Consider the following 23,508-nt stretch of genomic DNA (forward strand, 5'->3'; position numbering starts at 1 on the left):
AATAAATAAAGAAAATATAAAGAAAAATAGTTAAATACAGAATAGTTTGGGAGTGAGGACACTCACAATTTAGAGGATTAGGAATAACTTTAGAGCTACATTTTAAAGAAAGTGATGGACTTATAAGAGAGATAAGGAGAGAATATATTCTAGGCATCTGGAAAGTTTGATGGAAAAGTACAGATGGAGAAAGGAGTGTTGTATATGGGGAATTAAGACATGTCTAGGTTCGTGGTGACCATTTTGTTACTTTCATTAGAATATTGATTTTTTTCCCTCCTCAGGTAGGTATTACTTTAAAAGGAAAATATACTGTTTAACATTCATTAGCTTCATAGAAGAGATGGCATTTGAGTCAGACTTGCTAGGATGGGTAAAGGAGAAGAGTATCCAGGGCATTTCAGGCGGAGCATCTCAAGAATGACATCTCCCCTTAATAAAACAGGATAAATACCATCTCAGTGTACAAAACAAGTATACAACGGCCCTTTTATCAACACTGCTCAGATTGTGAGCTTGTTCATAGCATTAAATAGTCAAAGAGATTAACCAAGTCTTCATTTTCCCTTCAGGTCTGGTTTGTATAATGCAGCTTATCAAGTAAAATTTTATGTAGCATTCAGACTGAAGTATTCTATCAATAATGACAACCACTTAATCATGTTGTTATTATCTGAGACAACGGAAGAAATGAGAATTTTCACATCCTTGCTGAGCTCTTCCATGGCCTGAGGCCAATTCATATTTTTCTTGTTGCTTTGTGGTCTTCTTCTCTTTGTATACTTTGGTCTTCCTTGTCTCCAAAGTAACATTCTATAGTCTGATTCTTTTTCCGGTTTTTGCTCATTTCTGCAGTTGTTTACTTGACTTTTGAGCTCTTTGTCAAGGTAGTTCTCTGCTTCCTGTGGGGGGTGGAGGGATGTGCTGTCAGCTGCTTGATTCTCCCCACAATCTGTGAACCTGGAGCTCCAGAATCAGCAGCTGTTCCTGCCCGTGCTAATGCTATGGCTGCCCTGAGCTCCCTTCCCCTCCTCATGTCTGCCTAGGACTGTGCTCTGCTCCCAGCTTGGTGTGATGGACTCTTCCCTTCAACTTTCCAGGCTATCTTGGCCTGGAGATTTTCTTCACTCCATCATTCTGTGAGTTCTGCAGCTCCTGAATTTGTTTAGAGTCATTTTTTACAGGTATTTCACTGGTTTTGTGGGGGAGAGCTCTATCAAGTCCCTGGTTTTACTCTGCCATCTTGACTCTGCCTCCCAGGTTTTCTTCATAGATTTATTTGTCTCTGAATTTCATGAAGGTTCATTTCAGGAATACAGCTGATATTCAGGCATGACCTGTATTGGACTTAGATTGGTAATAAGAAAGTAGAAAACTTGAAGGATAGAGATGTTGAATAATTCTTGCCTTTTTTGTTTTTTTGACATGACTGCTTTTTTGGTAGACAGATTTTTGTAGTATTTGTACTTGACATGTATGGAGTCTTATAATTATTGATTTTTACAGATGCATATTGATTCTCATGAAGCTCTTGGAGTATTGAACACTTTATTTGAAATATTGGCTCCTTCATCCCTCCGTCCTGTAGACATGCTTTTACGAAGTATGTTCATTACTCCCAATACAATGGTGAGTATACAAGATACTGTATTACTAGTATGCTGAAATGCTTAGGAGGCTGGGATCAAATCCTCATTCCAGAATTTACCAGATATGTGGACTGGGGCAGGCCTGTTTCCTGCACTGAGGCTCTGTCCTCATTTGTAAAGAGGATACATGTTACCTATTTCACCAGGATATTGTGATGAAAGTTCCATGTAAGTATGAGTTAATTGTTAGTTCAATGTAAATTATAATCATTATGAAAATGTAAATAGTTATTTGCAAATAGTATAAAAGCAAGCAATTACTCTTCATAAGATAGTAGTGGAAGAATACTACAAATTTACTTTTATCTTTTTTTCTTGCTATTTATAATATTGTATTTTAATGTTTTTATTCTTTTCTCTTTAGGCATCAGTGAGTACTGTTCAATTGTGGATATCTGGCATCCTAGCTATTCTGAGAGTGCTCATATCCCAGTCAACTGAAGATATTGTTCTTTCTCGGATCCAGGAACTCTCTTTCTCTCCTTATCTAATCTCATGTCAGATAATTAAAAAATTAAGAGATGGAGGTAGTAGCTTGCCAACACCAGAAGATCAAAGTGAGTTGAAACAAGTCAAGTGTTTGCCAGAAGAAACATTTTCCAGGTAAGTGTTCATATCATTTAAGTCTCTGTGACTTTTTCTTGTATGTAATTTCATATGATAATAGTTTGTGATTAGTTGTGATGTATCTAACTCCTGTCCTTTGGGTTTTGCTCCAGTTAATTAGAGAACATCAACAAGTGTTGATTAAATTCCTTTCTATTTCTTGTACTAAAATGGAAGGATTAGGAGGTGAGCTTTTCAAGGAATTTTAGAGGAAGGAATAATTTACATATTATGAACAGTATATGTCCCTGAAAGATATCACGTCTTCTGGGAAGCTCTAGTGTTCTGAGGTCTCTGCCCAGTGCCATTGAAGAGGTCCAATTTGATAACATGCAGTCTTTGCTCTCTAGGATCCTGGGGTTTGTCAGATTGTAGAGGTCATGGCTTCACCGAAGTGGGCCTTTTATATTAGAACCAGCCTGTTAAATTAATTCGCAGTGTGGATTAGTTTATAAGGATTTAAAATATTGGTTTAGTTATCATCAGCAGTCTTATATAAATGCTTTCTTCACTTCCTGTTTTCCCAAATTGTGCTTTTCATTAAACAAGCAGAAGTACCTTTTTGCGTGCCATCTACTAAACAGTTCTCAATTGTTAATTTTCTATGAAAGTAAGAGCTGCAGAGATGAGATAGTGAGAAGGGAGTTGTGGATGATGTATTTTGTTGATAGAATCCCTTTCAGATCTCCTTCTTCCTCCTTTCCTAAACTTACAAACATAAATAGCACACACAACCAGAGGCTCAGGAGCTTGTTAGACCTGCTCTCCTTCCTGATACCCCTGTTATTAGTGACCTCATTATTCTCCTAGTGACTTTCACTTGAAATCTCATTGTTCCCTTGGGTTTTTACTTTTCTCTTTACTCCCACATCCAGCCAGTCACTAAATATGATCACCTCTCCCTCATATTTGTCTCCCTGTGTTCCATTCCCTTGGGTCAGGCCCTCTTCTGTTGCTTGGGTTAATGTATGAACCTCCCTAGTGCATACTCATTTGGGAGGAGAGCGTATGTGTTTTCCACGTGATTTGATAATCTGCCCTGATCTAATACCTACTCATTCTTCTTTCAAGATTTCTGTTACAGCTGGTGGGCATTCTTCTGGAGGACATTGTTACGAAGCAGCTGAAAGTGGAGATGACTGAGCAGCAGCACACATTCTATTGCCAAGAACTGGGCACACTGCTGATGTGCCTGATACACATCTTCAAATCAGGTATGGGTGCCAGAGCAGCCCCTCTACTTCACTTGGTGCATCCTCTTCACTGTCTCACATCATTGACTTCCTGGAGGCAGAGGCAGCACTGTGTGTATAGTTCTTTCTGGGTAGTGCCTAACCCTAATCATGCACACTGAGACAATAATAATGAGAGCAGCTGACATTTATTTATACCATGTGCCAGGAACTCTGCTAAAAAAGCAAACAGTATCTCCTGTGATACTCATAATACCCTGGGAGGAAGGGCTGGTATAATCTCCGTTTTACAGATTAGGAAACTGAGACATGGTCACATAGCTAATAAGTACTGAGGGCAGATTTGAATTGTGGTCTTCCAGCCTCTGGGCCCAGTGTTCTTGTCACTGCATCATCCAGCTGCTTCCTAAGCACTTAGCAAATGTTGCTAGCACTGAGGAGGAATCCTGAATTCTTTTTTTTCCTTCATATTGACCATGCCCCTATATTCAATTCTTTAAAAAAAATTTTTTTTTATTTAATGTTTTATTTTCTCCTAGTTATATGTAAAACTTATTTTTCACATTCATTTTTAAGACTTTGATTTCCAAATTCTCCCTTCTTCCCTCCTTGTCTTCTCTCATTGAGAAGGCAAGCATTCCAATAGAGGTTATACAAAAACATATCCATAATAGTCATATTGTAAAAGAAAACATAAGACAACAAAACAGCCACCTAGGAGGAGAGAGCCTCTTATCATGGAGAGATGATAAGACTTCAAAAGACTGTAGTTTATTTTCTGACTGCCACTTGACTAGCTATTTCACTGAGGATGAGGCATTCTCCCTTCTGAGCCATCAGGTTCCTCCTCATTCAGGAGAAGAATACTATATGCACTACCTACCCAAAATAGTCATTATCAGGGATTTGTCAGTTGCAAAGAACTGTAGAAATATAGGCTATTACAATTCGGATAATTTACCTATTTCTTGTTTCTAATAGTATTGAAAAAGAGGGGTGGTTGATCATAGTATCTAGCCCAGGATTGCTAGAGTGATTGCTTTATCATAACATCCTTTGGTGTATAGTCTTCTCATGGGATAATATAAAAGTTTTCATTCTTTTTGCTTATGGCTCAAAAATTGTGGTGATCATTTCCCTTTTTTTGCTATATACTTTTCAAATCTGTGAAGTTATTTTTGTCAAGTTTATATAAAAGATCTGTTTTCTAATAGAAATCACCCAGGTGGTACAATTTTTACAAAAATTACATGCCCCATTTTTGTTTGAAAAACAAGAGATTATCTTATTTTAGCTGTAGGTTATATTATGTCTAGAGGAATAGTGGAGATAAAATTAAAAGCATGTTAGAGATTAGTTAGATATAACAGATCTAACAAATGTTAGATTTGCAGTGTACTTTCATTTTTTAAGTCCTGAATTGTGTTTTAAGAAGTTGAATTTGGGAACACCAGTAGGGTGGCTTGGAAGAGAGAGACTATCCATTCAGTTGATTTGGTAGACAAGGTAAGATGTCATAAGGAATTGAAAGAGAGTTTTGACTGTTACACTGTAAGTATAGTGTATATACCTACTGTCTTTCCAGGATGACAATGGTACTCTGTTTTTGAAACTCATGTCTTGTTTCTTGAAGTCTAGTAACTTTCTAAATTGGTCCCTAACCTCTTAGATCTAAGTTCTATCTTTTTCTCCATCTTGAATATCAAAACAGTGGTAATATTTTTGGAAAATGTTCTGAAGTTATTAACTACTTTTTTGACTTTAAAAAAAAATTCCTTTGAACAGTTATTTGAATAACTTATTTTGGGAAATACTACTAATATAAAACCTTAAAATAAACTAGGGCCTGATAGTTTTTTGAGCACTTCAGAAGCTATTTGTGAAATAGGAAGAAAATCCCAAACCCTATTTTATGCTTCTGTGTTTGTGTTATTTTAATAGGTTCTAGAATGTCTATTTTGCAAGACACTAGGTGGCAGAATTATTACAGACTTACAAAAAGAGTTGTCTTTAAACCTTGTAAAGCTTTAGTATTAACATGATTCATTCAGAATGAGTGTGAAAATACTTTGTCAAGTATTAACGTGGTTGTTGCTATACCCCCCACTCCATGTTCTAGTCAAATTGGCTTTTCTGATTTTCTCTTATGACCCTCTATCTCTGTACATATTTGGACCTGCCCCACTTCACCCTTTTTGAGGACAAGGGCTGATTTTGTTTTTTTTCTTTGTGTCCCCAGTGCCTAGCACAGTGCCTCATTCATAGTTAGGTATATATGGATTTTTCAATGAACATGTTGTAAGGGGGTACAGTGTACAGTGGAAATATGGAACCATCGGGTGGGTATTGATAGGTTTTTCACTGTTTACCAGAATTTAGTTTCTGACCACTTGGGCAAGAGACCTAAGATATTGGAGAGAAAGGACTTGTGAATGTACTCATGTTTTTACAGTTACTTAAGTGAATTAATTAAGGAGGAATCATTTTATTGAGTTAGATGAATAATCCTCCTATACCAGTCTTACCCTATAGTCTCAGGAAAAATGCTGTTTGAGGCCATAGCTGGGATAACTTAAAAACATGTTTAGGCTGTGTTTGTAGTTTTCACAAAAAAAAAGGTAAATGAAATCATTTAGTCCCTAGAGGGGTTTTACCCAAAATACAGAGAAATCTAGCATGAAGGCTTGTTTAAATAGTAATTGGGCATATTGCTCCAGTGCCACTGTTTTTCTGTCTTCTTAGTGTGGCTCATTTTATTCCAAAGAGTATTGAAGTGAACAGAAAAGGTTTTTTTTTTTTAAGTATTCTGGCAGCATGTATTAAAAGTTGTATGTCCATGGCATAATGTTGGCCACCATGTTTTTGTTTTGTCTTCTCTAGGGAATTTTCATGTTGGGCTATGTGGCCTCTGGGAAAATTTTTCTTCCTCTGTCTGTTTTCATTAAGAATAAGATTCACCCTCTATGAAAGATTTCAGGGCACAGTGACCCTGAATGCCACATGTTCTTTGACCAAGTTGACTGTGGGTTGCTTTATTTTGAGGAGGGGGTGGCAGTTTGAGGTTGGTGTATAACGTTATTCTCTTCTCAGTGTCAGCATCCTGGGTGGGGAGCTACTGCCCTCATTTCATAGCCAGAAACTGACGACTGTTGTCCCAAGGACCTTTGGGAACTCTAAATGCAGGAGTAATCTCAAGCGTATTTGTGGTGTTGCTGGCAGAGGATGAGGGGAGAAATAAGTTCTTTCTTTATCTACAAGAAGGCTATGTGTCAATCTTGTTTTAAGTACTTCACTAATAATAATCACTGGTAATTCTATAGTACTTTGACATTTGTAAAGTGCTTTGCATATTCTCTTAAATTGGCCTCACAACAACATATGAAGTAGGTACCATCTGTCTTATGTTCATTTTAAGGCTCAGAGAGTTTGTGCTTTACCCACTTGCACAGGTGTTAATGTGTCCGAGGTAGGATTTGAGTCTTCCTCACTCTCAGACCAAGTCTGTCTTCTACATAATTCTTATACTTAGAATCTTTCATCAGCACAATATGGCCTTCCCTTCTTAGTTCTGATCTTTGTCTCTTGCCTGTACTTTAAGCTTTCCAGCTTTGCTTGGATAATAAGAGTCTGGGCCCTGCTGATAGAACCTTTATAGAGGTTCTATTGCATAGTCAACTCAAAGTAGGTGATTTCAGTGGAAATTCAATTCTGGAATCTTTTGTTGAGATCACATGTCCTAAATACCTTGGATTTTTGAATGAAAGAAAAGTGTCTTACCTTTTTATCGACTTTTCTTTAGGTATTTAATATTGAATTGCAGTCAGTATCAGGGATATCTTCCCTTAAGTTGTTTAATTTTTCATTTGTTTCTAGGAATGTTCAGGAGAATCACTGCAGCTGCCACTAGACTCTTTACAAGTGATGGTTCTGATGGGAGCTTTTATACCCTGGAAAGCCTGAGTGAATTGGTACGGTCTATGATTCCTACACATCCTTCTTTAGTGCTCCTGTGGTGTCAGATTCTACTGCTTGTCAACTATACCAACTACAGCTGGTGGTCCGAAGTGCATCAGACACCAAAGTAAGAATTTAAAGCTATTCGTTGTCTCAGGTGCAAGGTGGGCATCTAGTGTGTAGAGCGCGAGTTGTTCAAGATATGGATCTCCTGGGGTGTGCGTGCTTCAAGATTAGGGGGACTTCGTGGAATTCTGCTCTGTATGAGTTTATATGATAGTTGAACCCTGCATGTGCTGTACAGCTTGTGTGTGACGAAAGGCACTCAAAGTAGCAACTTCTTTTTAAACGGAGCTTTCTTTTGTGAGGTTTTTTTTTTTTTTGGCATTTTTCCTTTAGATGGTTATTTTTGTTATGCTGTTGCCATAACATCCCTCTTACTATGTTTTAATTCTTAAATTGATTCCATAGTTAGGTTATTTTGCAATATCCTAACTTCATTACCAGTTAAATGTTTAAATATGGGACTTGTTAGGCTTAACAGAATAATTAGGTAGAAATATTTTAAAGTAGTTTAAGAAAACCTCTTGTCAACAATGAAGGCTACAGATTATTGCCTCTATTAATAGGTAGAAGGAGTCTAAATATGCTTGTCTGTTAAAAGACATAATAGCACTCTGCTTTTAGACTTATGAAGTGTTCCATCCACTGAAGTCCAGCAGCTCAGGGATGAAAAGTTGTCAAACTCTTTTGTGGAGTCCACTTTTACATTCAACTCCCTCCTGGCCTGTGCTCTAACATTCACCCATATAATTTTAGTCTCATAATGATAACGAAGAACTAATATTTATATAGTGCTTACACTGTGCTAAGTGCTTTAATTATGGTCTCATTTCAGCCTTACAACAACCATGGGAGGTAAGTGCTAATATTAACCACACTTTACAGATGAGGAAACTGAGGCAAACAAAAGTTAAGTGACTTGCCCAGAGTAACATAGCTGGTAATTGTTTGAGGCAGATTTGAATTCAGGTCGTCCTGACTTCAGCCCTAGTGCTCTCTGCATTGTGCTATCAGCAGGCCCAGAAAGTTTTTTAACTTTTAACTTAAACTTTTTAGTTTAAGTATTCTTATAAAGGGTATTACTACTACTACTTTAAAAGGATAGTAACTACTGTTAAAAAGATTTTATATATCATTACTTATTCCTTTACAAAGGAATTAAAAAGAAGTGCTGTTTATTTGCTCTTGGTAGATGGAACACTTTCTTTGTATTTTCTTTCTCCACCTAGAACAGCTTTAGGTTTCAAAGGGTTGGCGATGACACACTTCCCTCATCAAGAAGTGTTCTCAAGTGAGAACCATGCTTGGTATGCTCATGAACTGGTCCGGTAAATGATGGTTGGAGGACTTTTCCCTATGCCAGACGGGAATTGTGAATTCTGAAAGTGTTAAGGCTTTGTATTTTTGTGCATGATCTCGGGCAACTCCCTAGGTTTTCCCTTTTTTTTTCCTTCAGAAGATCTCTCCAAAGTCCCTTTATGTTCTGGCATGCTTTGATTCTTTTTCCACAGTCAGATAAGGCAAGCTAATTTCCTTAGATGTTCAAGTCACCGCATTTCTGTTTCTGAGACTTTCTGTAAGTCAGCAGATCATTGTTCAGTCCTACTTTTACCATGCCCTGGTTGTTCCCAAGTCACCTTACTTCTCTAGGATTCAGTTTCCTCGTCTGTAAAAAGGAAATAATCCCTTTTTACCTGCTTTGACAAGGCAGAGAGTAAATATGTGAAAAACTTTAGAACAAAAAGCCCTGTATAAATGATTTATTATTCCCTCCTGAAGTATTTGGCTTCCATTTGGTCTCTTCCAAATTTCAGGAAGTTTTTTGCTTGGACTAGGCTTTATACCTTTTGTACCAAGCTTTTAAATTCCCCTTCCAATTCTTCCAAAGCTCTTACTACTTTTCTAATTTTTTTTCCTAAAGTTCTTTCTCTTTCTACTCATAAAACATTTAAAAACTCTTTTTAAAAAACTCTCGCTTCATGTCTTCCAGGAATTCTAGTTGAGTTTGTGCCCAAGTTATGTTTTTCTCTGAGGCTTTACTCGGCAATGTTTTGGAGTTACTCTCTTCTGCCTTTTTATCTTGTGCCTTCCTGATACCATAATAGCCCGTTATGGTGGGCTTCCTTTTTGGTTTGCTCATTGTTCCAGCATACTTCCTGGGTTTGGCCTTAATGTTATGAAGCTGAGCTCTGCAACATTTCTGGAAGGAATGTCTAGGATGGTCCTGTTGCTTCTTTCTTTGGGTATCAAACAAGTTAGGGATCTTCAAACTTGCAGTGTACCCAAAGTGACCTAAACCAGGGCATAGTGTGATTGTTGACCCTCCCCGGTCTGAAGTCTGTGAACTTATAATCTATCTTTGGGTCTGTGCAAGAGTACACTACTGGATTCCATCCCTAAAAGCCAGCTGAAAATCTCTCTTGGTTCAAAGTGGCAGAATTGTAGAATCTGGAATTATACGTAAGGGTCTTGGTTATTCCTTTGCAAGGTAGGTTATATGCGAGAACTGAGTTCCTTGTCTGAGCCACACCACTCCTGCTGCTGGCTCCTAAACTTCCTCCTTTCTCAGTATAACACCCAGGGCCTCCCTACTTGGAACATCTCTTCCAGCTCCAAATCTCTCATCCTTTGATCAGGATGATGAAGGCCACAGCAAATTCATGGGTGCCTTGAGGTACTTAAATTTTTGAGGTAAACAAAACAGTGCTTGAAATTTGTCAGACATTGCTTGAACTTTTAGTCCAAGGTATTTCCCAGTTTTAGCATTAGACTGTGCTACATTTCTTTTAAAGATGTTTTTGAATATTTGAAATATGGTTTTTGTTTATTTGTACTTTTGGCTATGCCAGTAATTTCTTAAACTTTCTCCTTTCTGTGTTTTTGTATATAATTGACCATTGATTCTATGGGTCTGTCAGTGATTGAAACGTATAACTAGGTTGCAGTGCGAATTTGAATAATGTGAAATTTGATTGAGTGTGAATTATAAAATGATACCAGGTCATATGCAAGCTACAATTCAATTAATATGATATATATGAGCTAGTTGCAGGTTTTAATTTGTCAGTGTTCTCTTGCCTATCATGACTTAGGGATGTGACTTGCTACTGCATGCCATGATACCAACAGTTTAATTAAAAAAAGAAAAGAACCCTTAACAAAATGGACAAAAGGAAGAATACTTCATATGGAAACATTTCATCACAAAAGAAGAAGAGGCTAATTGTTATATTAGAACAAAAATTTGATGTCATTGAATGGCATGAATGTGATCATAGTAACTCTAAAATAGGATGAGATTTCAGAAGGCCTGAATCTACTCTCTGAAGTATTATAAAACACACAACAAATTAAAAGAAAAAATCAGAGTTTCATTGACTTTTTTGGTGGTTTTTTTCTAACGACTGCAAGAAATAGAGGTATTATAGTAATAGAAATTGAGTCTTTTAGCTGAATTAATTGAAGATTGTAAACAAAAGTACATTTCTCTTAGCAGAGCAGCCATGCAAAGAATAGCTTCAAGTTTATTTAAGGCAATGAAAGAAGATGGAAATGAAATGGATAGTGAAGAAATTTTTACCACAAGCATTGGTTGGTTGAATGGCTTTGGTAATTGCTTTAAAAATAGAATTCAGTTGTGTAACGTTAAAATGACATAAAGGCAACCAGTGTGGATGATGACATGACTGCTAAATAGCCTGATGTTTTTGAAGACAATAATCCAAAAAGATGGATAACTGATCAACAGATTTATGATATGGATGGAACAGGCTTGTTCTAGAAGACAGTGCTATCTAGAACTTATATTTCTAAGAAAGAAAACTCAACATTGAAGTATCTGAGGATTACTTAACAATTTTATTGAGAAATAATGCAGAAAGGGATTTTAAATGAAAATCATTGCTTCTTTATTGGTCTTGAAATTCTCCTGCTCTAAGAAGTTACAACCATTGATCAATTCCAGTTCTTTGGCATTTAATATTAGAAAATATCTACTACTTAAATTATTTTGGAAAATGATATTCTAGATATTTTATTTTTTAATTTAAATTATTTTATTTGTTTTCAGTGCTCTACAGTCACCTCCATATTTCTTAGATTTTTTTACCCTCCCTCCCCCTTACCTCTTAACTCCCTCCCTAGATGACATACAACTCTATGTAGGTTCTACACATACATTCCCACCAAATACATCTTACCCTAGTCATGCTGCATAGAAGAACCAAAATGAATGAGAGAAATCATAAAACAAAACAAAACATAATACAAAAGAAAATGGTCTGCTTAATTCTGTGATCAAATTCCATAGTTCTTTCTCTGGATGTGGAAGGCATATTGCCTCGAGTCCGTTGGGAATTTTTTAATTCCTTGCATTGCAATGGAGTACTAAGTCTACCAGAAAAATTCCTTGCACGCTGTGGTTGTTGCTGTGTACAGCAACAACCTGTTTCTGCTCCTTTCACTCAGCATCAGTACATATAGGTCCTTCCAGGCCTCTATGAAGTCTTCCTATTCATCATTTCTTATAGCACAGTAGTATTCCATTACATTCATATATCACAACTTGTTCAGCCATTCCCCGGTTGATGGGCGATCCCCTTGATTTCCAGTTTTTTGCCTCCATAAAGAGAGCTGCTATAAATATTTTTGTACATGTGATATCCTTTCCCATTTTTATGATCTCTTATTCAAGATATTTTAGCCCAACTCTTGAAAATTTTTCAAGGGTAAAAATGTTGTATTTAAATAATTATTGATTTTAGATAATGTCCCAGGTCATCAAACTATACTTGGTTCATTTTATGAGAATGTGAGCATGCAAATCTTCTGTTGTGTGTGTAAAACTATGCAGCTACCATATGATAACTTAAAGAGAGAGCATTTCAGTCTGTGGTACTAAAATATTTTAAAGGACAATAATGATGTTTTTGTTATATCATCTTGGTAGGCTTATCTTTAGGTATGATATTTGGTCATTTTTTAACTTTTACAAATTTGCTTTTCACAACTTCTCTCTTATCTGTCGATAAACTTGAATCCAAAAAATATTTTTCTTATGCTTTCCTTTTATATTACATTAAATGGATGAAAAACTTATTTTTAAACATTTTCATTGAATATTTCCATTAGTCTGGAACCAATGACCGTATTTTACAGACAAATTAGAACTTCAGATAATGCTAATTTGAATAATGTGACCACATTACCAGAATCATTATTTGCACTAAGATGGACTTAGCTATATTTTTATCAAATGGTTACTAAGTTGGGACTGAAATCCTTATTAAATTTTTGAACCTAACTCCATAATAAGGAGAACCATTGGATTTTTCTTTAGCCTAGGGATACCTTGAAAAAATTATTGAGACTTGGAGCTCACTTTTGCTCAAGTTTGTTAATCTTCACTCCTTCCTCATGATAAGTCTGCATTTATCAGTTTGCTTGTGGAAAACTTCTAGTTGAATGTAGGTTTCTTAAAAAGAGAGATCCCTGATAACATGCCTTGATTTTAAAAGGATATGCATAAAACATGAAAGAAAAACTTGGCATACTACATAGGAAGAACACTAGAGTTGTATGAATCCCTAAAGATGAATTCAGGTACTACTACAGTAGTACCAAAGTACCAAAGACCAAAAATGTTCTGGAACTTGTGGAAGATATGAAGAATAATGAAAATGGCCTCTATATATGTGTTTAAGACAAGAAGAAGGCAAGCTTGCTATTTTATAGCAACTAGCAAGAGTGCATTTACTTATCCCCTATTTTCCTTCCCTTTTCTCAGTCAAAGCAAATAATCCTTAAGAAGAAAAGATGGATTTTACATGACGAAGTGAGAATTTTAGCCAGGGATGATAAGATTGTAAGAGAACACCAAGAACTGAAGTGACTTCATAATTCTAGATCAGAAAAATGGTATCCTGAAATACTGACAGAACTTATAGATGTGACTATTGTAACGCTTTAAGTGCTCTTTGAGGAATTGTAAAAGTAAGAGTCTGTGAAAAATCGGAGAGAAGCATGTGATATCCTTATATTCAGAAATAAAGTGGACTTTGAAAATGATAGTCAAATAAGCTTGCCATTAATCCTTGGAAAAATTCTGGTTTAGATTATTAGAGAAGTTAGCTTGTGGGCACTTGAAAGGGAAGCACTGAATTCCCATAGTTATTTTGTATTAATTCATAACAAATCATGATGAATTAATTTTCTTTTTTTAGAAGGTTACCAATCTGGTAGATAGAAAATGGATTTTTCACAAGGTGTTTCACAGTCTTTAGTTTCTGAATAAGATGGAAAATTGTGAGGTTTATGATGGTATAGTTAGCCTAATTTGTTAGTTACTAGTTTCTAAACTGTGCATAATATTATTGACTAATGGATTCATGGCAACCTAAACTGAGGACTTTAATGGTCTACAGGAAAGCTCTGTCCTCCTCCCTGTTTTATGCATATAACTTTTTATCTATGAGTAAGATGAAAATGTAGGTGCATCAGATTTGTTGATGACTTCATGTGATGTGATTATGATGCTAACTTACTAGATGATAAAATTATGACATAAAAATATCTCTATAGGCTGGAATAGTGGGCTATACATAATAAGATGAATTATAATAGGGGTAAGTATCAAGTACCTTTCCCAAACATTGATAATAAGGAATATCATGTGGGCAATGTATTATCAGAAAAGGAAGTATATTCTTCATGCCAGAAGAATGAGGGTTAAGAGGCAGACAGCCCAGCTACTACAGTAGTACCCATGAAATTTTAAAAAGACCCACAGTTAGACTTCTAACACATTGGATGTATCCTCTTTAGTATGTCTGTGAGAATGAGAAATGCCTTCTACGTCCAGAGAGAGAACTGGTAAACTTTGAGTGTAGATTGAAGCATATTTTTTTCATTTTCTTTGTTTTCCTTCCTTTTTTTAGCAGGGGAGGCAACATTGCTGTTGTGAAAATGTTTTTCATGACTTCGTATGTATTATGGGCATCATATTTCTTGCCTTCTCAATAGGTAGGGGAAGGGGAGAAAAGGAGGAGAATATTTAGAGCTGAAAATAAAAAAATTAAAAGAAATTTTTTTTTGAGGGGTTAATGATCACTTTATTTATTTTTTATTTTTTAAAATTTATTTATTTATTTATTTGACATACATTTTAACAAAATTTTGGGTTCCAAATTTTCTCCCCTTTTATCCCCTCCCCCCCCAAACACCAAGCATTCTAATTGCCCCTATGACCAATCTGCTGTCTCTTCTATCATCCCTCTCTGCCCTTGTCTCCATCTTCTCTTTTGTCCTGTAGGGCCAGATAACTTTCTATACCCCTTTACCTGTATTTCTTATTTCCTAGTGGCAAGAACATTACTCGACAGTTGTTCCTAACACTTTGAGTTCCAACTTCTTGACCTCCCTCCCTCCCCACCCCTTCACTTTGGAAGGCAAGCAATTCAATATAGGCCAAATCTGTGTAGTTTTGCAAATGACTTCCATAATAGTTGTGTTGTATAAGACTAACTATATTTCCCTCCATCCTATCCTGTCCCCCATTACTTCTATTCTCTTTTGCTCCTGTCCCTCCCCATGAGTGTTGACCTCAAATTGCTCCCTCCTCCCCATGCCCTCCCTTCTGTCATCCCCCCCCACCCTGCTTATCCCCTTATCCCCCACTTTCCTGTCTTGTAAGATAGGTTTTCATACCAAAATGAGTGTGCATTTTATTCCTTCCTTTAGTGGAATGGGATGAGAGTAAACTTCATGTTTTTCTCTCACCTCCCCTCTTTATCCCTCCACTAATAAGTCTTTTGCTTGCCTCTTTTATGAGAGATAATTTGCCCCATTCCATTTCTCCCTTTTTCCTCCCAATATATTTCTCTCTCACTGCTTGATTTCATTTTTTTAAGATATGATCCCATCCTCTTCAATTCACTCTGTGCACTCTGTCTCTATGTGTGTTTGCATGTGTGTGTGGGTAATCCCACCCAGTACCCAGATACTGAAAAGTTTCAAGAGTTACAAATATTGTCTTTCTATGTAGGAATGTAAACAGTTCAACTTTAGTAAGTCCCTTATGACTTCTCTTTGCTGTTCACCTTTTCATGCTTCTCTTCATTCTTGTGTTTGAAAGTCAAATTTTCTTTTCAGCTCTGGTCTTTTCATCAAGAATGTTTGAAAGTCCTCAATTTCATTGAAAGACCAATGTTTCCCCTGAAGTATTATACTCAGTTTTGCTGGGTAGGTGATTCTTGGTTTTAGTCCTAGTTCCTTTGACTTCTGGAATATCCTATTCCACACCCTTTGATCTCTTAATGTAGAAGCTGCTAGATCTTGTGTTATCCTGATTGTATTTCCACAATACTTGAATTGTTTCTTTCTAGCTGCTTGCAATATTTTCTCCTTGACCTGGGAACTCTGGAATTTGTTCCTAGGAGTTTCTCTTTTTGGATCTCTTTCTGGTGGTGATCGGTGGATTCCTTGAATACTTACTTTGCCCTCTGGTTCTAGAATCTCAGGGCAGTTTTCCTTGATAATTTCATGAAAGATGATGTCTAGGCTCTTTTTTTGATCATGGCTTTCAGGTAGTCCCATAATTTTTAAATTGTCTTTCCTGGATCTATTTTCCAGGTCAGTTGTTTTTCCAGTGAGATATTTCACATTATCTTCCATTTTTTCATTCTTTTGGTTTTGTTTTGTGATATCTTGGTTTCTCATAAAGTCATTAGCCTCCATTTGTTCCATTCTAATTTTGAAAGAACTGTTTTCTTCAGTGAGCTTTTGAACCTCTTTTTCCATTTGGGTAATTCTGCTTTTGAAAGCATTCTTCTCCTCATTGGCTTTTTGAACCTCTTTTGCCAATTGAGTTAGCCTATTTTTCAAGGTGTTATTTTCTTCAGCATTTTTTTGGGTCTCCTTTAGCCGGGTGCTGACCTGCTGTTCATGCTTTGACTGCATGTCTCTCATTTCTCTTCCCAGCTTTTCCTCCACCTCTCTAACTTGATTTTCAAAATTCTTTTTGAGCTCTTCCATGGCCTGAGCCCACTGACTGGGCTGGGATACAGAGGCCTTCATTTCTGTGTCTTTGCCTGATGGTAAGCATTGTTCTTCCTCATCAGAAAGGAAGGGAGGAAATGCCTGTTCACCAAGAAAGTAACCTTCTGTAGTCTTATTTCTTTTCCCTTTTCTGGGCATTTTCCCAGCCAGTGACTTGACCTCTGAATATTCTCCTCACACCCACCTCACCTCCTGATCCTCCCAGCCAGCACTTGGGGTCTGAGATTGAAATCCTGCTTCCCAGCCTCAGGGCTTTGGGTGGGGGCAAGGCTGCTGTTCAGTGTGAGATTAAGTTCAGGTGCTCAGATCAGGGCAGGGCCTCCTCATGGGCTCAGTTCCCTCAGGGGGTTTATGCAGAGACCTTCAACAATGGATCCAGGCTCCTGCCTGCTTGGGGAGCCCTGGTCTGCCGCTGCCTCAGCTGCTGTCTCCTGAGGGGGCCTGAGTTATGGGGGTACCCCATTCCCCTCTCAACCCGCCAAAAAGACCCTCTCACCGACCCCCGTCACCTGTGGGTTGAGGGACCCGCGCAGCCGCTGGAGATCCAATCCCTGAAGCCCGCTCATATCTGCTCTTCTCCGTGCCGTGGCCGTGGCAGGGCTGGGCTGGGCTCCGCATCCGCAGCGCGACGGCCCTTTTGGGAGAGGTTTGCAAGTCCCTCTGGAACAGAAATCTCCTCTGCTCCACTGTTCTGTGGCCTCTACTGCTCCAGAATTCACCGTGAGTTCTTTTTTACAGATATTCTATGGGTTGTGGGTTCGGAGCTATGTGTATGTGCGTCTTTCTACTCCGCCATCTTGGCTCCGCCCCCAAAGACATTTTTTAAAAAGGATCATCTGTGAGTAAATATGGACATGAATCATGTAGTATACGAAGATATGGATGACTTCTGAGAAAAGGAATAGTTACATCAGTGAGCCCAAGGGTCTACCAAAGTATATATAATACACATCCAAATGTTACCTGAATAAAACAGGCCGTAGAAGGTATTGTGTAATAAAAGTTTCTGTGAAAAATGATTAGGGTGTTAATTAACTATCAGCTCAGCATGCACTCTGGTTGCTGAAAGCACTGAATCAGTGACTTATGTCCTTTGCAGGTCATTTCTTGGTTAACGCCTTCAGTGTCACTCTGGAAATATTCTGCAATCAGTTGTCATGATGTATCATTCTGGTGCCCTGTGGGTCACTGACAGTTTTCATGATTTGGAGCTATAGCAGTCCCTGATTCAGTGCAACATAACATTGGGAGAGTATTGGTCTTTAAAAAAATAGGGGAGTGTTGGGTTTTTTTTGTCTGAGGGAATTGAAAATTTGTGAGATTGTTGAAATCACTGTTCACTTCTAAGATGCAGTTCAATCTGTTTTCTCTTCTTTCATGGCCTACATAATTTTCATCTCCAGTTCTTGCCCTGTTGAACTGTTTTATTCAGTCATGTCTTCATGACACCACGTGGGATTTTCTTGGAAAAGATACTGGAATGATTTGCCATGTGCTTTTCCAGCTCATTTTACAGATGTTGAAACTGAGACAAACTAGATTAAATGGCTTGCACAGGATCACAGAACTAGTTAGTGTCTGAGGCTAGATTTGAACTCAGAAAGATGAGTCTTTCTTACCCCAGGCTGCCCCACCTAGCTGCCCTTAGAGACCAACTCAGTGGTTTTCCCATTCAGCTGCATTACTGTAATCTGATTAGTTTGAAATCCCTAAATGCATCAACTGGCTGTTATATTTTAAGTGGTTGTTGAACTCTATTGTAGGCTTGGCTATAGCCTTGGATCTCTGTAGTTCAGGTATGATGTGGAAGAACATGAAGTACAGCAAGTACTTAGGGCTTACTTTGTCCTAAAATAGGAAGGTTACCCAACAAGGATATTTGGACGTGACCTCCCTCTTTTTCATGTGGAAATGCATCTGGTCAGTATGACATCAGTGTTTGATGACTTGCATGGTCTCAGGCATCCATTAAGTCTGAAAGGGCTAGACTGCAGGCACCTGGGTCCTTTTATGACCCCAGGCCAGGAAGCTGCATCAGGGAAGCTGTGTCCTGAAAAATGCTAGTCCTGTCACAAACCTCTTGAGGGGATCACAGAGCCTTCTGGAGCTTTATGTAGTTAACACCATGTGAACCACAAACAGTGTCTTCTGGAGACCTCAATATCTATAGGTAGTTGGGTTTTTTTTCCCCATTTGGACTCTGAGCAAGACCTCCATGACAGTGGAGAACACTTTTGGCAAGTATGCATCTACTTGTTTTATGTTTTAAAAATATTAATAATTAATGGTTGTTAAATAAGTTATTTCTATGGTTGTGCCTGCTAAGGAATCCTATGTGCTTAACTTATGTAGGAGATGTCATGTTGGAGAGAAATTTTTATACCTTAATTTTACTCTACAGACTCAAATGACAGCAAGGAAAATACTAATTCCATTGTATTCTGTGTCTTTGAGACATCATTTTAAATGTTTTAATCAGTTTTGGGTGCCATGTTTTAAGGACATTAACAGCATAGAGTGTGTTCAAAGGAAGATGACCAGAATGATGAAATAACTTGAAATTATGTATATGGTTAGAGCCATTGAAGGTTCTGTGGATGTTCTGATTCTGCAGAGGAGAGAAGACTTATAAGATGAATGAAAAGCCTAAGAGACAGAGTGTCTGGGTAATTAATAATCAGTATATTAATTAGACTAGCTGATAATCAATAAATTGGTGGTCAGTGGTTTCTCTTGGTAATCAAAGACAAAACCAGGGAGATCACTGAATACTTAAATACCTTTGGAAAAATACCTTACCCCTGACAAGTGAAAATCAACCCTGATTGGTGAGCAATTAATGAGGTGGACACAGTGAGGAAGTGGGCTAAAAGGCTTCATCTCCTCTTGCTGAGAATGTGGCTTGATCATGAGACTCAGCCACCTCTGGCAGTCTGGAAAAAAAATCCATCTCTACCTGTACCACTCTAGTTGGTTTTCTCCTTCATGAGAAAGGGGTCACCTTAAACTCCATTGTAGGGGTACAGGGACATGGGTTTATTTCCTAAGGGCAAGAATTCACTTAGATTAGATTCTCTTTACATTTTAAATAGAAAAAAGCTGTCCTAGTTGGGTGGGGCCCACCCAAGATTAAGGAGCATGTTCCTAGAGATTTGGGCAGTCTCATCTCTCAGCAATGTCCTTCAGAAACTGACTTTCTGCCTTGTAGGGACTGGTTCCTGAATGAGGAAATAGAGGGGGAAAAAAAACCTTAATCCTAATTTAATAATTTTCTATTAACATGATAGAAAAATAATAATTTCTGTCATTTAGGAGGCTTAGGATAACTGTCTTCATATATTTGAAAAGCTATTGTATAGAAGACAGATTAAACTTAATCTGTATAGTTCCACCCAGGATAGCTAGGATCAGTGGATTTGCATTACCGGGAAGCAAGATAAAGAAGACCTTTTAAATAATTACAGGTGTCAAATAATGGAATTCATTTGAATAGTGGGTCCCTTATTAGTAAAGATGTTTAAACTGAAGCTCAAAAGTCACTTGTTTGAAAGTTACCCTTCTTAACAAGGGATGTTTTAAAGATATTTCCTACATTATTAGGTTAGATATTTGGATTAGATAACCTCTAAAGTCCCTTCCTGGACTTCTAAGTGGTGCAGTGGGTAGAGTGCCAGGTCTGAAGTCAGGAAGACTCATCTTCGTCAGTTTAGATCTGACTTCAAATACTTATTAGCCATGTGACCCTGGACAAATCACTTAACGTCCTTTGCTTCAGTTTCTTTATCTTTAAAATGAGCTGGAAAAGGAAATAGCATATTGTTCCAGTATCTTTGCCAAGAAATCCCTAAATGGAGTCATGAAGTCAGACACAACTTAAAAGATTAAGCAGCAGAAGTCCCTTCCAACCCTAAGGTTCCATGAGAATATTTTGAGTGTGTTGTTGTGGAGGAAGGCAAACAACTGGACTGACTAGGTCCACTACAAGTGTATATTATCCCATCTCAACTGGGCTTTCACTGCATCAAGGCAATCCTTTTTCTTTTCCGTAATTGATTTTCATTACTACAGCAGCTGTTCCAAACCTTTCTTCTCTCAGCTTTCCCATGCTACTCCTTCCTTCTTCCCTCCTAGTAGGTGACCTTTATTGAGAAAATGTCAGCTCTTGCCTTGAGCTTTCTTTTCTTCTCTATTCTGGCTCTTGAGATCCTTTGACTTTGTTCTCCATCCTCTCCTTTGCCACAGTGTTTTGAAGATGCAGCCTTTGTCACTAAGGCCAGCCCTTCTACTTGTACCCTTGATTCAGGCTCCTGTCTTTTCATGCAGCTTCCCTTCATCTTACACTCAACATGTCCAAAAAAGGACAAAGTAAACCCTTCCTTCTTCCTACTCCCTTATTTCTACTGAGGATACCAACCATCATTTTACTGTGTTTCTCAACTCTAATCCCATCACCTAGCATATCCAGTCTTTCCTAGATCTTGTCAGTTTTACCTTTACAACATCTCTTGCATCCATTCCTTTCTCTAAACTAACATAGCCACCACCCTACTTCAGTCCCTCTTCATACCATTATGGGTTATTGCAATAGCCTTATAAATTGGTCTACCTCCCTCCAGTCTCTTTCCTGTTCATTCTATCCTTCCTCCGCTGCCAAAGTGGTCTTTCTCAAGTAAAGATCTGACCTTGTCACTTCCCTGCTCAGGAAGCTCCAGTGGCTGCAAATTGCCCCTTTGGTATTTAGAGCCCTTCATTCTCAGGCTCCTGCCTACCTTTCCAGGCTTATTGCACATTGGTCTTTCACACCTTCTACCTTCCAACCAAAGTGGTCTATTTCTGCTACATCTCGTTTCATCTCCAAGTGACTCTTTGCAGCAAAAGATGTTTTGAACAATCTGTCCTCCATGGCTGAAATGCATTGTTTCCTCACCTCTCCCCTGTAGAATCTCCAGCTTTCTTTCAGGCTGAACTCAAGTACTACTTGGAGAAGACCTAGCCTCGCCTAGACCAGCACCCCGCGTGTTGGGATGTCTTTTCTGTAGTTGCTTTGTGTTTGCATAGTAATTTTTCATTTGCTTGTCTGTGGCCAAATTGTTACCTGCCTAATTAATGAAACCTCCATGAAGTGAGGGATTGTTTCCTCAAATTTTGTCTTTGTTATCCCAACACCTAGTGTAATGCCTGGCACATAGTAGGTGCTTAAAAATGCTTGTTAAATGAATGAAGTAGTGAAAATTGATAGCCTTGTCAGGTTTATAGTTATTTTTTCTTTAAAAAATGTAGACCAAATGAATAAATGAATTAAATATTGTTGGCAGAAATAATTTTAAATTTTGAAAATCCAGGACTTTGTGATAATAGTGTAGGCAAAAAACTAAGTGCTATTTTCAGTTGCTAGGCAGAAGTCCTGGGTTGGGCCCCATCCAGGTAGTTTATGTTCAGTATTGAAACAAAATGAGAAACTTAGTTTATTCAGCTGTTAACAAAAGGCATAGTAGGCAGGCAGCAAGCACTTACTAAGTGCTTATCATGTGCTAGGCATTGTGCCTTCCCTCTAGTTTATATTCTAATTGGGAAACTGAAAGGGAACTAAACATTGGGGGAGGTAAAAAAGTTACTTGTGTGGGGTACAGTGGCACAGTCTGGAGAGTCAGAAGCTTAGGCCAGAGGGAAAAGAAGCATAGCCAGCCTGGCCCATCCCATTACCAGTGGAAAGAATGCTAGCATGTCATAGGGTAGATACTCAACAGGGACAAGGAGGCATTGAAGACACCAAGAGTTGATTAGTTGAAGGAAGTTCCTGTGTGCCTGAATTGCCCATTTGTCCCCCAAGCCAGCTAAGTGAGGATGTTTTCAATGCTTTTTAAGGAAAAATTAGTCCACCTTGCATGGTGAGTCAAATTAATAAGCATTTATAAAGTGCCTCCTGTGTTCTCTGATAAGCACTAAGGAATCAAAAGCAAAAACAATTCCTGCACTCTAAAAATTCAGTCTTATTTAGAGAGAATACACAAACAGGAATTGTGTCGGATAAATGTTAGAAACTGCAGGGGGCAGACACTAGCATTTAAGGAGACTTAGAGAAGCTTCTTGCAGAAAGTAGGATTTTCACTGAGACTTGAAGGAACCCCAGGAAGTCAAAAGAATTTCAGTAATGAGGAACAATCAAGTAAATTCCTAGACCTGGAAAATGGAGTATTTTGTGGGAAGAACAGTAAAGAGGCCAGTGTTATGGGGTAATAGTGTGGAAAAAGTAATGTTAGTTAGAATTTGTATTTAAGGTTTTCACAGTGCTTTTACAAATATTATCTCCTTTTATCCTCACAGCAACCCTGGGGGGTAGCTGCTCTCATGATCCCCATATTCCAGACGGGGAAGTCATAGATTAAGTGACTTACTTAGGGTCACACAGTAGTATATGAGGTCACATTTGAACTCAAGTCTTCTTGATTCCAAGTCTGTGCCATATGGTGCTTCCTAGTGGACTTGGGAGTAGGGTTGGAGAAGACTAGAAAGGTAGGAAGGGGCCAGTTTATGAAGGGCTTTAAAAGCCAAACAGGATTTTATATTTGATCCTTAAGGATCAACTGCAATTTTCAAATATAAAAGCTTTGTACTTTGTATATCTGTTTACATTTTGTAATAATCTGGGTGTCCCAAAAGTCTTATACAGTTTTAAGCTATCATGATGATGATGATGATGATGATAATATGCTATTATAGTTGAAAACTCCATTAAGACTTTTGGGCCACCTGGGTTATTATAAAATTTTAAAACTATTGTGTTTTGCAAGTCTTATAGTCAAAGCACCATCTCATGTTCCATATTCTTGTCAGCCCATGCCTTTTGGTTTTTGTGTTGACATGTTACAGTGTTTTCAAGAAAACATAATGAGGAAATGTCATTGCTTATCCTTAAACCTTGCCAGTTCGATTTTTCAGGGCTTAAATTCAAAACACAAGAGTGTGTATAAAAGTTATATCATCGTAAT

The 23,508-nt window shown here is 37.8% G+C and overlaps 1 protein-coding gene across 2 annotated transcripts in view; it reads left to right on the forward strand.

The window, feature by feature from the left end:
- Positions 1-23,508, forward strand: part of HTT (huntingtin) — a 220,444-nt gene that overhangs the window by 121,411 nt on the left and 75,525 nt on the right. For both annotated transcript variants that reach the window (XM_072620070.1, XM_072620071.1), the window contains 4 exons: positions 1,507-1,629; positions 2,014-2,252; positions 3,327-3,469; positions 7,322-7,529. In XM_072620070.1, the coding sequence (XP_072476171.1) occupies positions 1,507-1,629; positions 2,014-2,252; positions 3,327-3,469; positions 7,322-7,529 (713 nt within the window). The remainder of the gene's footprint in view (positions 1-1,506; positions 1,630-2,013; positions 2,253-3,326; positions 3,470-7,321; positions 7,530-23,508) is intronic.

Source organism: Notamacropus eugenii, chromosome 6 (genome assembly GCF_028372415.1).
Source record: "Notamacropus eugenii isolate mMacEug1 chromosome 6, mMacEug1.pri_v2, whole genome shotgun sequence".
In the NCBI taxonomy this organism is placed as follows: Eukaryota; Metazoa; Chordata; class Mammalia; order Diprotodontia; family Macropodidae; genus Notamacropus; species Notamacropus eugenii.